This window comes from Chamaea fasciata, unplaced genomic scaffold, assembly GCF_029207755.1.
Source record: "Chamaea fasciata isolate MVZ Bird 193981 ecotype frontalis unplaced genomic scaffold, bChaFas1.0.hap1 SCAF_1, whole genome shotgun sequence".
NCBI classification, from domain to species: Eukaryota; Metazoa; Chordata; class Aves; order Passeriformes; family Sylviidae; genus Chamaea; species Chamaea fasciata.
Genome location: NW_027094086.1, coordinates 141,854,760 through 141,871,597, shown reverse-complemented (window position 1 = coordinate 141,871,597; position 16,838 = coordinate 141,854,760). Strand labels below are relative to the sequence as shown.

Genomic DNA, 16,838 nt, shown 5'->3' with positions numbered 1-16,838 from the left:
CAGTTGCTTGAAAAACCTGGCCAATAGCTTAATTTTAAAACTTGTCTGTTCCACTCTGCATTGTACTGACAATACACACATAAATGCTGTGGTACTAGAATCAGTTCCTACTTTTTTCTTTTGCTACTGTTGGTGTGTTTGCAAAAAAAAAAAATTCTGCTTTAGTAACATGAAGGTGGTTGAATAACAATGCCCAGGTTGGGTGGAGCTCTGAGCAGCCTGGTCTAGTGAAAGTTGTCCCTGGCCATGTTAGGGGCTTGAAACAAAATGATCTTTATGGTCCTTCCAACCCAAACCGTTCTGTGATTCTATTTTATGTTTCTCAAACCTGGACTAGAATATAAAAACCTAAAGAATTTAACTTGTAAGCCAAATGAAACTATGATAAAGTCTTATTTAAGAAAAACATTCTTTTCTAAAAAATTGTTTGTCTGTTTGATATTCTGCAAGTGAGGAAATATGTCTGCACCTTCCAGTTAACTTTAAATTTTCAACATATTTAGGGGCTTTGAAATTTCCTTTCCTGCATTCTAGTATTTAGCAACTGCATATGTTGTATAAATTAACTATGGTGTAGAAGTCCAAGTCCTTACTAAATATTATTTTTGTCTTGCAGACTAATTTTAATGTGGCAGTTTTAAATGTGGGTGCCCCTGCAGCTGGAATGAACGCCGCAGTGAGGGCTGCAGTGAGAGTTGGCATGACTGAAGGTCACAAAATCTTTGCTGTCATTGATGGTTTCGAAGGGTTCGCTAGAGGGAAGGTCAGTGTCATGTGTGTGCATTATAAAGTGCTGTGTACCCCATCCCACACTACCACCTTTGTTCATGTTCTTGGAATGTATGTTCTGTCATAACTGCTGAGGGAGCTGCTTCTGTTAGGTGCTTTTATTTCATACAGATCTTTAAAACCTAGATTATAATTGTATTTCTCAAGTATTCAAGTCTGTAGAGTCATTTATGCTGAGTGTTACTCATCATATGCTGCACAGCTACAGAATCAGTTCAGATGAATCCTACCTTTGAATTTTGGTCAATTGGTTTAGCATATTGTAGTTTCTTCACAGAGCAGCAGAAAAATCCCTGATTCTGAACAATGAGATTGCCCATGTATTCCTTTTCTGTAAGAAACTTTGTAATGGTGCTTATTGAGGGAGGAAGCTTTTTTTCTTAGTTAAGTTAGGTTATTCTTTTCGCCTGTTTTTAAACATTATGCATTGGTTGGTGTACTGAAGAGAAACCGAATACAAGACTAATGATTTCTGTGCCTGACTGGAACCACAGATCCCAAAACATACATCAAAGACCTGGCATTAGATTTTTTTGCTTCACATTCAGTAGGAGAGGATGTGAAAATGGGATCGAAATATGAAACACAGAGACAGGGTTCATCCTTGTCTGGAAGAAGAAAGAAAAATGGAACAGAAAGGGATTGTAGTAATTTGAGAGAAATGGAGTTAAGCTCTTGATGCTGTTTTCTTTCTCTGCCTCATTTAGTTTTAGTGATGTCAGTGCCCAACAGCTTGTTCCAACAGCTTTTCATGAAGTAGTACCTGATGTTGCTCAGGAGAAGTAATTGGATAATCACTTAACAAAATCTCCTTTTTTACTTTTATTCAAAGATAAAGGAAATTTCCTGGGGAGATGTTGGAGGCTGGACTGGTCAAGGAGGATCAATTCTTGGTACAAAACGGTAACATCAATATTTTTGTCAATTGGTATGATGAACTGTAGGATTTTATATAACCTCTGTATGCTTCCATGCACTTTTCTTTCCACAGAGTGTTTTTAAGTGCTCAATTTTTGTACATTGGGGTGTTGTTTTTTGTTTTTTTGTTCAAATCCTTGTTCTCCAACTTTGGTATCTTTATAGTACTGAACCAGCTCTGAAGAGTGTGAGTTGGGGTCTCAACTTAAAAATTTCCTGGCGTCTTTACACTTTCAAGGATGGCAAACCTACAGTTTCTTTACACTTGACATGATTGCTAGTTGTTTTTCTGGAAGAGTTACTTGTATGGATAAATATGTAAAACAAAAACCATTGTGTTGCCTGCTCACTTTATGGTTTCAGCTTAGTAATGAGTTCTTAGTGCTTTGCAGTCTGTAAATTGTTTTTTTCTTCTGGTTTAATGATTTTAGTACTCTTCCTGCAAAATATTTGGAGAAGATTGCTGAGCAGATGCGCACTAACAACATTAACGCCCTTATGGTTATTGGTGGATTTGAGGTACACTGAAATGTCTAATTATGTCTAAGTAGAGTAGAATTCTGAACAAAATTAATAGCCTCTTTCAATTTTTACCCAATCTTCATGTAAGGTGCATTTGACTGTATCTCTGTATGATGCATGACATAGATAGCGTTTAGAATCGTAAGTGTGGAATCAGTCAGTGGTTCTCTGGCAAGCTGGCATTCAAGACCGTGACTAAAACTGCCAAACAGATGTGCTAAATGGATAAATGAGAGAGTGTTATAGTTTTTTGTATTAAAATAAATTAATAACTTCTGCAGTGAATCCTTGCAGAAGTTCTTGACTCTAGTAGAAATTGTACTATGGTTCCTTATTTAAGCCACTCTTCTCACATAGTGCATGTCCAAATCCGTAATGGATCTAGAGAAATATTTTTTTGTTTCAAAAAACCAATTAATTTTTGAAATTTTTATTCAGGAAAGTATTTTGCCTACTCTTTGCAGAGAAGAATGTGCTCTTTGCTTCTGGATAAAGGATGTACCTTCCTTTTTTTGCCCAAGCTGTTAGCTATGACCCTAATTCAGGAATATTAAGATTTTTAAATCAGGAGTAACAGTACCTGAAGATTGGGGAACTTAGTTTGTTTTGTTTGAAAACCAACATTTTGTGTCTAAATTATTTATTTTCAAGAGAACGTAAGTTCTATTTATTGTTTTTAAATGTATGCCTATTTCTAATGCTTTCTTTTTTGTCTGTGTTAGATTTTAGTTGTTCCTTAGTGCTCTGACTTGCTGAAGTGTGCTGTGGTAGAAATGGCTTCCCCTGTGGCCCTTCTCATTTTGTCACTCCCAACTCTGCCCTTACTTTATTCATCCTAATTTTTCACCTGATGCCTGTGCCCAACAGGCTTACCTTGGACTTCTGGAATTGTCAGCTGCCCGGGAGAAATATGACGAATTCTGTGTTCCAATGGTTATGGTTCCTGCAACTGTTTCCAATAATGTACCGGGTTCAGATTTCAGCATTGGTGCAGATACTGCTCTGAACACTATAACTGATGTAAGTCTGCTCTTGTGTGTGCATACTAACAAAGCAGTAGTTTAAACTTACTCAATTGGCTACAATTGGATATTTTTGTAGACCAGAACTTCAGAAATGCGATCTGGGAAATTATAATTACTTGATATAGCCACAGTCATGACACCACTTTAGAAAAGAGGAAGTCTGGGATCCTAAATGCTTCCATTTAATTTCTGCTGAAACTACAACAATGTCTGAATTTTTTAAGTGCAAGATAAGATGGCATCTGTTGTTGTATAAGAAAGAAAGAAACCTAAAGCTGAGACTTGATGATCATTTGCACTGTAGAAAGGAAAAAAATCCTTTTTCTTATTATGTGGAGTTATAGTATACCCAGCTGCAAGAAACACTGAAGGAAAGTTGCTCTGTTGAGAAGTATATGGTTAGTTATGAGCATCTTTACTCCTCTAAGAGAATATGTAAAATCCATATTTTTCTAATAATTGACATTACATTTATTCTGCTAATAACAGATTTAATTAAAAGGGTTGATACATGTTAAGTATTTTTTAAAAAATCAAATCCAGTAATATAACGTAGAGTAAAAATTGAATGTTTAATCTCTTAGGAGGAAAACCTTCTCTACTTTGAGTGTGATAGAGCACTGGAGAAGGCTGCTCAGGGAGGTTGTGCAGTCTCCTGTGGAGATAATCCAAACCCTCCTGGATTGTTCCTGTGTCATTTGCTCAGGTGATCCTGCCTTGACAGGGACTTGGGGTACATGATCTCCAGAGGTCCCTTCCAACCCCAGCCATTCTTCAGTTCTCTAATACTAATCTCAGTTGAACGGAAAGCATAGTCAGTTAGACAAAAAGAATTTCAAGTTGCTTTTGAAAATGAAATTACAGTTCTCTTATCACTTAAATGTGTTCAAAAATTTTAATCATGATAGCTTTTTCATTTCAAGGGTTCTTCAGATGCCGCCAACTTTAAATGCACTACCATCATTTTCTTTTTTTTTTTTTTTTAACTGTTCTGACATAAATAATTTTAACTTCATGGAAAGAAACCCTTCAGCTAGGAAATATCAGTTTCCTGAAATATTGCCTTGAATAAGACTGTAAGCTAACTAAAGTTTGTTGCATGAGTTCTTTATAGACAACTTGGGTTATAAATGTTGATCTTGTTTCCAGTTCTGGTAAATAAAAATATCCCTCCAAAATGACTGATAACGAACTGAGGTGAGTAAAATGATTGTGCATAATAACATCTGCTTTCCTTTTTCTCTCATCTTCATAAACTTTGTTAACCAAACTGACTTCTTTTTATAGGTTATTTCATGCAAAGGGAATATATTGTAATCAGTCTCTACTGCTGTGGTTTGCTCTCTGTTTAGGTTTCTAGGTATCATTTGCCTTCATTAGATAAAATGTTCGTATTTCCATGTTTTCCATGTGGTAGTTGAAAACCTTTCAAAAGCATTTTTTGTTTTGCTAATGGCTTTTTTCTGGTTGTTTTTAATTTTATTTTGCCTAGATTTTTCTCTGGAATAAATATGAAAAGTAATGGCTTTGCAAGATTTAGATTGTGTTGAGTGAATAATTAAATTTGGGTTGATTTTTTTTTTTTTTTGTCCTGATGGAGCAGACTTTAGCATTCTGAAAACATTTCTGCTTGGTATCTTTTCCGTTTTTGCTCTGGTTGTTTGAACATGATTCATCAAAACTCCCAGTGAAAAATACATCTTTTCAGTCTTGTGCCATGCTCAGATCAGGTGGAGTAGCAACTGTGCCTCCTGTTAAATGTGACCAGATAAGCTCAATACATTGTCATACAATTGACTGTGGTAAGCAGAAGTAGAAGGTGGACATGAATATCCATTTTATCTAGTTTTATATATGGCTTTTTATTCCTGTTACCACAGTTAGATCAATAAATGCATCATAATTTACAGTGCTCTCAGAGCAGTAGAACCTCTTCTGAACACCAGTGTGTCATCACACTTAGTTTTTCTGTGGTACAGTTCTTACTTGTATGATCTTGCCTACCTCTAGTAAGGTAAGTACAGTTGTGCTGGTGATGAGGGATTGCTGCTGTTTGGCATCGTTAAACACTTGCAGTTGTTTAAACTTGTCAAGCCGTGTAAATAGTACCCTAAAATGTTTGCTGATAAAATGTGTTAAAATTCCGCATTTAAAAGAAAAACAGTTTAAAAAACAGATTTAAGAGATACATACCTTCTGAATGAGAGATTAGTGAAGAATGTGCTCCTCTCAAAGGCATAAACAGTGGATACATTTCTCAATAACTAATTTAGATTTTATAACAGATCATGGGACCCTTTTGAAATGTTCCACTTTTCCACTTCTGTTTTAAAATGTTGGCTTTAAATTTGATTTATCTTTTGAATAATGTTTTAAATTTAGGATAAACCATATTTTTCACTTCACTTTTCAGAATAATAGAAAAACTGCTGATGGCAACATAAATATAAAATACCTGGGAAAAACTGGATTTTTCTACCTGAGGAGGATATGCTTAAGGCTGATATATATATATATATAGGCATACAAAGTAAACCTTTTGAAGGATAAGAACATGAACTTCGAGTTTTCGGTTAAATGAAGCATCACTAAAATAACTACCATTATAAAAACATCTATATTCTCAAGTATGTTTCTATATGAATATGTAATGAGATGAAATTAATAGGATGTTATTTTGGATATCAGACCTCAGGAATGTGACAGCCATGAAATGAAAGGAAAAAATATTAGCTAGGTGAGAATAATGGAACCTGAAAAAGGGAGAGGCTAAAACTTTATATTGTGTTCTTTGACAATATAACCTTTCCTTTCAGCAAAGGAAAAGGGGGTACAGACTGATGATTTGGTTTTGTGAGAGAAAAAAATCAAACATCCCCTGAGGAACAAAAAAAGCTGCAGTCAGATGCCTTAAGGCAGTCTCCACACATTTCCCATGGAAAACAGACGCCTGTACCTTCCCAGTAGCATATGTGGCTCCACATGACTCTGAAGTAGGAAGCTGAAAATTAGCCTTGGCCACTAGCTAACCTGTTAATTTTTCATCTCCTTCAGTCCTAGTAACAGCTGATGGGCAATAACTCCATCCCCTTCAGTAGCCATTTGTATTTAGATCAACTTAAAATCAACAAACAGTAGTCTTTGCTTGACTGCATGAATTTTTATAAAGCATCCTTGGTTATGTTGGTTATGGCCATAGCCTTTTTAGTAACACAAATCCAATAAAAGGGTAATAAATTATTAAGCCATTTTATTTATTAACATAGTGCAGTATCCCTCTGTGATCTTACTGTAGTAATTAAAAAAAAAACAAAACACATTAGCATAGCAGTTACTAAAACCGTTGTTCACGTATTTGCCCTTTATAATTAGGTGACCGTATATTAAAAGCATTTTCATATTTTGCCACAGCGATGCAAAGATGTTGCATATAATTTTCTAATGCTCATGCTTGGTGAAGGTACAGTCATTGGATATGTTGGCTGAAATCACTTGCATCAAATAAAATGGCAATATTTAATGCAAGTAAAACATATCTTAACTGCATCTTAACATACCATGAATGCAGACTAACCAGTTACCTTAGTTATTGCTCTCCATCTCCCTTTGACTTGGTTTTCTAGAAGTCTTAATATAAAACCTTTCAGAGAAGCTCCTGTTCTGCAGATCTCCAGGAAACTGTGGTTTTACCAAACCACTGTTACTTTGTATGTCTTTATCCTTTTAGTAGAAATCTAAGTTCAAAGCAGCCTGACTGAGCTGAGTTGGGCCAGGCAATTACTGGAATTTCCTAAGTGAAGTCTCAGCCACTCAAAATAACAAATCCCAAATAAGCCACTACAATTTGTTGCTCCTGACTGTACTGCTTCTCAGTTCTTTGGGTCTGAAAGCACCATCTTTCAGGCTGTGTTTCAACCTCAACCTGAAAGTATAGCACTGAGCCATTGCATTTACAAAACATGTGAGAAGAGAGAGGTTTTTAGAAAGTCAGTTTGCATTTATGCATCTACAGCCATAAACATTCTGTCTTCTCACTGAACAGGATCTGCTCTGTCTAGGACAAAAGCCCAGGAGAGCTCTCACAGGTAGGGGATTTTCCCTTAACTTTCTTCTAAGTTATTTCTTAAATCAGTCACTGTGCAGATATGCCTGGAGATACCTCAGGTATCTGATTTTGATCTGCAGTAGTTTGTTTCTCTGAACCAATTTGAGAAATTAAGAAAATGAGACTTCTGTGAACATCAGTTTCTGGGAGAAAGAGATGAAAAAGTAGTGTTTCATGTAATCAGGCTTTCTGGTGGAGAGCCTTTACCATAGGCAGTTCAAGGAATTGCCACACTTCATGAGAGATGCTGATTAGTTTAGATTAGAAATAATTGGAATAATGTAATGTATGTTTACTTAAAACAGCTGCAAAATCTTAACATTTATTTTGACATCCACTAGGAACACCTAATCCTTTTGACATATTATATATTTTGTAGAGTTTGGAGTCGGATTTCCAAGTACCTAAAACTGCTCTTCAAAGAATCCTTGAACTCTACCTTGCAGATCTTATTAACTCATCCATGTGCACATACTCCTGGATTTTTCTAGGCCTACATCCAGTCTATGTGCACAGAGGCAGATGTGTGATGTTGATAGAAACTTTAAAGGCATGGGTGGACCTTTTTTTTTCCTTTCTCTTGGTGGAAATAGATGTGTCTTGACTTTCTAGGATAACATAGTTGGTTTTTTTTGTTTTTTTTGCTGGGTTTTTTTAAGTGTCTTTCTTTAAGCATTTTCTTCAAGTTGCAAGGGTTTTACCAGTTAACTTTCTAAGCTTCTTAGCATGCATCAAACTCTGTTATTTAGTCCTTTCTTGTGGAATGATTTCCAGTCCAGCTTTTTGCCATACTTTCCTACCCAGCTGCTTCAGACCTCTCTGCTGTGTACACTTCACGTTCAGTCTGTACTAACTTGTACTAATCCTCTGCATTTCTTCAAAGAGCATTGTGCCAATGCAGCCCCAGTGCACTGTTGTGGTATGAACAGGATATTTCCACACCCCCAAATAATCTCACCAATTGTGTTTACTTGGGCCAATGGACAGCCACATTTACCATCACATGCCAGGAGTCATTAGCAGAGCAGTGCAAGGACAAGAAATGTTTCACTCACACTTGTACCACTGCTTCAGGCCTTTGAAAGTTGTCTGCAGCTCTACGAGGCGCGTGCCAGCTTTGAGGAGTTTAGAGTTCCTATGTGTGTGGTGCCTGCTACTATTAGCAACAATGTGCCAGGCACAGACTATAGCCTTGGTGCTGACACTGCCTTGAATGCTATTGTGGAGGTAAGACTCTGTATCTTGTAAAAGTTAAGATGATAAAATGCATAAGAGGAGGATACCTAAAGATCTTGAAATGTCTGGTTTTCTTAAATAACTCAGTTACTGTGTTTTTTAATGGTTAATAGTTCAGTTTTCCAAGACTGATTAAAGATTAGCCTTAGAAAAAGAATTATGTTATATTCCTAATTTTTGGGTACTCTCTTTTGTTCTTCAAGACTCCTGCGTTGGTGCTGAGGGTATTTGCTTTTACTGAGAATCAAATATTTTGCTTTCTTCGATTTCTTTTTTTATCTTCTGTATTACTTAGGTAAAAGAAGAAAGCACATATTTTATAAATAAATGCCCCATTTGTTTGATGAATTATTGACTTGAGCTCTACCGTGCAGTAGAGCAGTCTTCTAAGTACGTGATTAACACCAAACACATGAATAGTCCTGTAGACTCCATTAGGCTTAACATACATTAAGTGCATATAAATGCATGGATAGTATAAGCAGTTAAGTGTGTCCCTGATGTTCAGCTAAACAGTGCAGGGTCAGAACAATCAGCATTCTAGTTTCAGTCTACCATAGTTTTTCCCTTGGGTGCAACTGTTTTATGAGTTCTTTCAGTCCTATTTACTCTGCTGAAGGCACAGCAAAGGGAGCTGAGCTGAGATCTAATGCAAACAAATGAGTAAATATTACCACCTCTGAGTTTTATCAAACCCATCATTAGCAAGCCATGTAACTAATCATGAAGTAATTTGCCAGGGAAGTTAAGTCAAGACTACAGATCCAGGGGGCTGGGAAAAGCAGGTTTGTTTTCCTGCTTTATACAGTGTTCTTGCATAGTGAAAAAGCTCCAGTAGGTAACTGGAAGAGCTGTGACAGAAAATAGGGCGGCCTGGCCTTTGGGAGCTGCAGTGCAGCATCCCTGGGTTGAGATGTCCCAAGGTGTGGTGTGGGCTCATCATGTAGCAATGTTCATAGGCAGAACATGGGTACTGTGCCACTCCTTCAGCTTTCCCCCCCCTTGGTCTGACATATATAGAAGTGGATAAGTCTGCTGATTTTGACTGTTGCACCTTCAAAAGTGGTTACTTTGAAAACAAAATGGGGCAACAAATGATGCATATAGTGCTGCTTCCTCTAACTTAATGGGTTTTGGTACTGATTTAATTACAGTTTGTATCGATTTCAGTAATGCTTTCAGTAAAAATAAAAAATATGGCTCCATCATTTGAATTTTATTGCCATTAAGATGTTAGGTTAATGCTAATAGCACTTGGTTTGGTGTTTTGAACATTAGGATTTGTCATTAAACTGGGTCGGTTCATATGAAAGCTCAACTAGCAATGGAATTCCAAAGAGTTCTCATGCTATGTTTATGATGTCTGAAACCTGCACCAGGTGTTCGAGGTTTGGCTTTTCCAGGCTGTAGTGTAGTGTATGAATTAATAATTCATTAAAGTCCATCTGTGCCAATTTCATATTTGGATATTTCTGTCACAGTCATTCTGGGAAAGCAAGAAAAGTAGAAGGTTTCTACTCCATCTCTTGTTCAGTCAAGGATAGAAACCCTTCTAAGTAGATTTCAAGTGGTAAGTCCCATAGGCAATGACTGATTGGCCTCCTTGCATAGTACTTGGAGATTCTCAAAAGGCAGAAAATTTCATTCTCCCACCAGCAAATGGAAAACCTTTTTAGACATCTTAAGGTTTACTAATACTTTCTCTCAAAATGGTGGAAATCTTCATGTGTGTATTTATTGTCTAAAGACAAGATTATTTTACACATAGTACTTATCCAGTTTCTGGCAGCTTTTTAAAAAATTAGTTAAATTTCCCCAGTGCTACAGTATTCTGCAAACATTTTCATGAAACAATGTTTGGAAGGAGAAAGTAAAGTGCCTGGGGACACTGTAAAACCCAACACACTTCTCTTAAAAATTTTCTTAAAATACTTTTCTGCTTAGGGTAACAGAATATCCATATTCTGAATAAATTCATGTGAATGCTACACTTTCATGTGTAAGCACATAATATGCATATATGCAAATACATAAATATTTATAAATTAAATTACATGTATCTTTCCCTAGCTTAACCTAAATACATGCATACACTGGTCTTAGTCTTTAAATGCATTAAACTGAATTATGTTAGATGTTCTAGAGTTTTTTTATTAGGTTTTATGATGTGTCAGTTAATGATTTTTTCTGTGATGTGTTAGATAAGGTTTTAAGGATCATATTGCTCACAATCTGAATTACAGCCTGAAGGAGTATTTTCGGTTAGCTGAATGAAGTTCTTGTTTTAAAAAACTGTGAAATAGAAATACCTCAAAAATTACAGCACCTACACTTACTCATTCAAAAAATCAGTAAGGCATGGGGATTTTTTAATGTTACTATAATTCAGCTTGCAAGATGACAAACTTCCTAGGTACTTTCATTTCCATTTTTATTAAACAGAACTGGTGTTGGGACACTACACTGGTTTCATAAAATTCTTCCTGTCATAAAGTGTGGTATATCCTATTTATTTATTTGTTTCTAAGACAAGAAAATAGGACCTCTTTATTTCTCTTACTTGCTTTCTGAAAGGAAAATATATTAATCAACAACTTTAAAATAATTTTGAGTGAGAAAAAATCATTCTAGAAGGTGAGCTTGTCAAACAGATTCTTGAGTATTGTTAAAACCCAAAGGTGGATAGTAAACTGGGTCCTAAGTTTCTGCATTTTCCTGAGTTAAGATGTTTACCTAAGATTCCTAGGTCGTGCTAGACCAAAGATTGCCTCTTTACTTTCCAGACCTCTTAGGCAGCTCTAATAAATATTGGTGTTAACTGGTTTCATGTAAGTAACAGATCTCCTTGTAAAAAACATTCTTTATGCTGGTCAGAGTAAAGTGCAAGTGGAGATTTCAGTCTTCTTACAATGAGTATGTACCTGTTAGTAAAAAAACAAAAGCATTTTAAAGCATGCACTAGTAGTGCTTGAAAGAATTATATTTATGTGAAAATCATTACCTGAAAGTAATTGGGCAATACATGCTCAGGACTTAAGAAGTTCAGTGTAGATGGGAATACAGTGAATTTTAATATCAATACTAAGAAGAAGAAAGCATAAGTAATGAGTAGAGTTAACAAAGAGAAGTTTATTCATACCACAATTCCTTTAAAAGCTTCATTCTATCTACTTGTATCTGTGTTAGAAAACACAGATATACAACTGGTTAATGCCACTTGTTTTAGTATTTGCAGGAAGCAAATATATTTTAAGAGTTGCTAGTAGAAAAACATTTTATTTCTACCGTGGTGTTCAGTATATGATTAGAAATCCTTTATTGGATAATTACTATAGTTACATGAGTTATGCTTTTTTGGAAGTCTTTAAAGATTTATTTTTTATAAACACTTTATTTTTAATTTTTATATTACCAGTAGATGACACAAAATTGCATGGCATACAGAAATGTAAAAAGTGAAGGGTTTTAGTGCATACTCAGGCTGTCGTGTCTCTGAGCAGACGTGTGACCGCATCAAGCAGTCGGCCAGCGGCACCAAGCGCCGCGTGTTCATCATCGAGACCATGGGCGGCTACTGCGGGTACCTGGCCAACATGGGCGCCTTGGCAGCAGGAGCTGATGCTGCCTACATCTTTGAAGAGCAGTTTGATATCAGAGAGCTCCAGGTATGTATTCAGCACCTTTTGCTCATTTTTAAGTAGATCTAAAGCTGTTGTACATGTATATCATAATGTGTATACTTGAAATAGATGACCCATGAAAGAAAAAAACAGCTGAGGTTGGACCTAAAATCTGCACTTGTCATGCCAGTTCCTGTGCCATAACATTATTTAAAGGAACATAGACACAATCACTGCTGACACCCCAGTTCAGTAAAATGACAAAAATAACTGTATTGGCCATTAAGCACTACTAAATGAATTGTTTCATTTTTAGTCTTCTGATTAAAATTCAAATTAAATGAACAGGCCTGGGTAGGTTTAAAATAAAGCCAAAAACAAGAGATAATATTCTTTCATTATGGTAGAGTTGTATTTAAAGGCTGTTCAGGACAGAAACTGACCAGTATGTCAGGTTTATTAGATACTGACTCTTACCCCAGCTATTCAGAGCATGTCTGGAGGTGTTACTAAAATAAAGCCCTCAGGCTTTAAGGATTATGGATTATGGTGTAGTACATACACAAGCTGATGTGGAACTTGTCTGCTGTGAGGACTTTACACTTTTGAGATGCTTAGTTGCCAGCTGCAGTCATGGACAAACACAAAGCTAAAAGGATAGAAATTTCCTGAGAAGCACAGAGATGTGAAATGAGTCAGAATTTATCCCCATGCAGTTGTTGGTAGGACTGGAAGGGCAGGCTGTAAACTTCAGTGGCAATTTCTGTATTTTTATGTATATCAAGCTGTATGCTGTACCAGTATAGTATATTAAGACCACCTTTGAGTTAATAAAATTTGTTACTTCTGATATAGAGAAAGATGTTAATTTTAACCCAAGATGAATAGCAATACACATCTTGGGTTAAATTATCCTGAATCTCCAAAAATCTTGGTAATTTGAATTTGCACATTTACGTGGAATATCTGATAGTTCTTGTCAGGAAATGCAGGCTCATTAAAGTTGTTTTGGATAAAGAGTTCTTTATGGATCTTTAAAAATACTTTTGTTTCTAGGCTAATGTGGAACACTTGACTGAAAAAATGAAAACCAGTATCCAGCGTGGTCTAGTGCTGAGGTAGGTAAAAGCAGTTGTAATAGATGGCATAAGTGATACTGAGCATTCCCAGCCGGGTAGGCTGCTTGGCCACTTGGAATGACACTCCAAGTCTATATTCCTTGATTATTCCTGTAACTTGAGGTTTTTAGAAAAGCTGTTGCTCCAAAAGGCAGTTCTGGGACCTGTCTGGAAGTTCAAGTCCAAAACTTACTTCTATGTAGATAAATTTGCTGTGTAATTTAATACTTCATCCTGTTTTCAGTCTGTTTTTTCATCGAGTTTGTCTTTTATTCTAGATTCTTTCTTACTAAAGGTAGTGTGTCACACACACTATGGCTTTCAGTATAAAAACCCTAAAAATCATGAGCCTGTTACATGGAAGTGAGTGTATGTGATCAGGTGAAAATGTCAAGCCAGGATTACTGCTATCAAGAAAAGGGAAAAGACTTGTCATTCAGTAGCTGGAAAGATATCCAGTGCTTTAGAGTAAATTTGCTAACTATCTGGCCTTAACTCTTACAGAAATGAGAACTGCAATGAAAACTACACAACTGATTTCATTTATCAGCTGTATTCTGAAGAAGGAAAAGGAGTGTTTGACTGTCGAAAAAATGTATTGGGCCATATGCAGCAGGTAAATATAACCCTAAAGTTACAAAGTTACAACTTTGTATGCACAGAATATATACACTACACTATTCAGGCATTTCAAACAAGTCTGACTCAAAATTAAGGAGAAGTGTGGATTTTTTGTTTGCAGGCTACTCAAAAGGTTTTTTTAGCATCAGGTTTTATTGCAAACCCTTTTTGAAAATCTAGGGAAAATATTAAATTTATTAATTTTATTTATATTCCTTTCCTGTCTATATTAATAAATCCACTTTTTTTCTTACAACTAATTGTAATACCATCTTCATAATACAATTATCTGCCCATATGTAATGTATCTGCTTCTTAAACCCTCTTGCAGAGATTCCATTGAGAAAATCTGTGCAGATGGGTGTTTTTGTGGAAGAGACAAAAGTGAGCTACTCCTTTGGCCTGTGTTATCTGCATTGCTTTATCTCACTATGCAGCTGTTTGGTGGGCAAAGGGAGTTCCTGATTCGGCTACTCCTATCACCAAGGCTGAGATGAAGGAAAGGTGCACAGACCCCTCCATTCTTCTAAGTGAGAAGTAGCATTGATTCAGTGAGAATTCCATAGGTGCTGAACACAAATTTCAAACACCTTAGATTGATTTATGGGGTGGGGCTTATGGTTTGTTTTTCTAAGTGGGGGAAATGGAAATTAGAGGTAGAGCAGGCCTTTAGCAGAGATAACTAATAAAACACACACCAATCCTTGTTTGATAAGCTGACCCAGAATTCAATTTCTACACAGGGTGGAGCACCTTCCCCATTTGATAGAAATTTCGGGACAAAAATTTCAGCAAAAGCGATGCAGTGGATCTCCAAAAAACTGAAAGAAACCTACCGGAAAGGTGCACAAATGTTTGGTGCAGTCTCTTACCACTGTCTTTGATTGTCTGTCAGTATGTACCACTCCTCCACAAACATATGAATGTTTCTTAGTCAACATACTCCTTCCCTTCTTGGTGATTTTATTATTCAGTAGTGCCTTGCTGTGCTTCCTGCTGTGGGAGCTTTTCCACTTGAGTGAGGTCAATAATTCAGATAGTTGTTTCATCATCCTCTTCAATAAAATAGCCAGTATGATTGCAGGTTTTCATGCATGCAGGAATTGATATCCGTATAGTTACATCTGTTCTTTTTTGTTTCATGCTGCCTTCATGGGAGACAGAAGGAGGTAATATGTTGTCTTTGGGAATTTTTGTAAAGCACTACTTCCTAAAATCTGATTTAAAACTGGATGCTAAAATTCAGTCCTTTTGTTGTTTAATTGCACTGTTATTTCATTACTAATCAACAAAAGCTAAAAAAGTGAAGCTCTAACCCTATTAAAGCACTAATTTGTTGTTTTATCATTCTGTTAAATAATCAGTTGCTGAAATTAGGCTCCTGTAAATTTTTTTGTTCAGTTTAATTACAGATAAATGGTATTTGCCCTTATAGATGTAAGAAAGATGCTGAATTACTTCATTCTTTTCAGGGAAAGTATTTGCCAATACCGATGACTCAGTTTGTTTGCTGGGAATGCGGAGACGCAACCTTGTTTTCCAACCCGTGGCTGAGCTCAAGAGTGAAACAGACTTTGTGTACGTATGCACTGCCTGGGGGCAAACACCTCACCACAGTCTGCCCTGCAGCACTTCAAACAAACACTTCCCAACACCTTACTGCTTTTGCCTTAGGCCTGAATTCTGCCAGATCCACTTGGATTGTTTGCTTCTTTCTTGCCTTTGTGCTTTTACTTCATCCTCCTTACACTTCAGAGTCTCATGAAGTCTGGGACGCTGCTGTCCTGCTAAGTAACTTCTGTGTGATTGCCTTTGCCTTAATGCCTAGAATTACTTTACTTCTGTTTCAGTTCAGCGGGGCAAAATTTTTATGCCGAATTTGGTATTATGCTTAACATCTTCCAGTAAGACCTGTTCATTTCTTTGGGATTCTGTCCTTGATTCTCCTCATTTTGGGTCAGTGTTTTACATCCCCCCGTGACAGTCAATGCCTGATCCCGTGTATAAGGAAGGTGTTTGCCTTACCTCCTGTGTATTTCACCTCCCTGTTTCCCCCCCCCCCCCAGACACAGGATTCCCAAGGAGCAGTGGTGGCTAAAGCTGCGACCGCTGATGAAGATCCTGGCCAAGTACAAGACCAGCTACGATGTATCAGACTCAGGCCAGCTGGAACACGTGGCCATGCTCCCAAAGGAAGCTGAGACCGGAGCCATCTAAACACACCACATTTAGATTGTTGTCATAGATGCACATTGTGAGTAACAATGCTTTAGAATCGTTAAAGCTTTGTTTTGTAACATTTAAATTATTGTTCCAGCACTTTATGTGAAACAAAACGTTCAGCTGTCACACAGATTTTGTCCTGTTTGTGTGTTATGTTTGAAACAAACCCTTGCATCTAATGGAAAACACCAGTTACCAATACTGCCCTTTAACAAGCAAGTGCAACACTGTTCTATGCACTCCGTAAGTTACTCATCTACTGCACTTTGTTTCAGAGAACTTACACCCCAAAAATAAGTGTAGATGGCTAGTTCTTGTGTTGAGTTACAGGATGTGCTTAATGTTTCTGAAGTAAAATAAAATACTGTTGCAAACATCCCATGTGTGTTCACTCGCTTTTAAACAACTGTGGGAATAGAACGTGAAGGGCTATTCTCTACAGACTGCAGTGAAGGAAGAAGAAACTCCCGTTCCTTCCTCAGCTCTCCAGGAAGTAGTCAGTCACACTAGGCCAAGTATTTTTCATCGCTGCATCAGGGTCAGGCTAGGACTTGGAATCCTTTCCCCTTATACAGGAATGATAAAACTAGTTCTTGGGATTGGTAGTGGGGAGGAGCAGTGTTAGCAACCTGAGATTCCTAAGGGTGTAACCTGGCCCTTG

General features: G+C 36.8%; 1 protein-coding gene across 3 annotated transcripts in view; it reads left to right on the top strand.

Moving 5' to 3' along the window:
* The window catches only part of PFKP (phosphofructokinase, platelet), a 43,050-nt gene extending 26,497 nt beyond the window's left edge, over window positions 1-16,553 (top strand). The window contains exons 13-23 of one of the 3 annotated variants that reach the window (XM_066200431.1): window positions 617-763; window positions 1,622-1,692; window positions 2,139-2,226; window positions 3,097-3,249; window positions 8,434-8,586; window positions 12,096-12,260; window positions 13,272-13,333; window positions 13,838-13,949; window positions 14,698-14,797; window positions 15,427-15,532; window positions 16,021-16,553. In XM_066200431.1, coding sequence (XP_066056528.1) covers window positions 617-763; window positions 1,622-1,692; window positions 2,139-2,226; window positions 3,097-3,249; window positions 8,434-8,586; window positions 12,096-12,260; window positions 13,272-13,333; window positions 13,838-13,949; window positions 14,698-14,797; window positions 15,427-15,532; window positions 16,021-16,171 — 1,308 coding nt within the window. In that variant the 3' untranslated portion in view covers window positions 16,172-16,553. The remainder of the gene's footprint in view (window positions 1-616; window positions 764-1,621; window positions 1,693-2,138; window positions 2,227-3,096; window positions 3,250-8,433; window positions 8,587-12,095; window positions 12,261-13,271; window positions 13,334-13,837; window positions 13,950-14,697; window positions 14,798-15,426; window positions 15,533-16,020) is intronic. The other 2 variants (XM_066200423.1, XM_066200414.1) reach the window with 2 other exon arrangements.
* The last annotated feature ends 285 nt before the right edge of the window (window positions 16,554-16,838 follow it).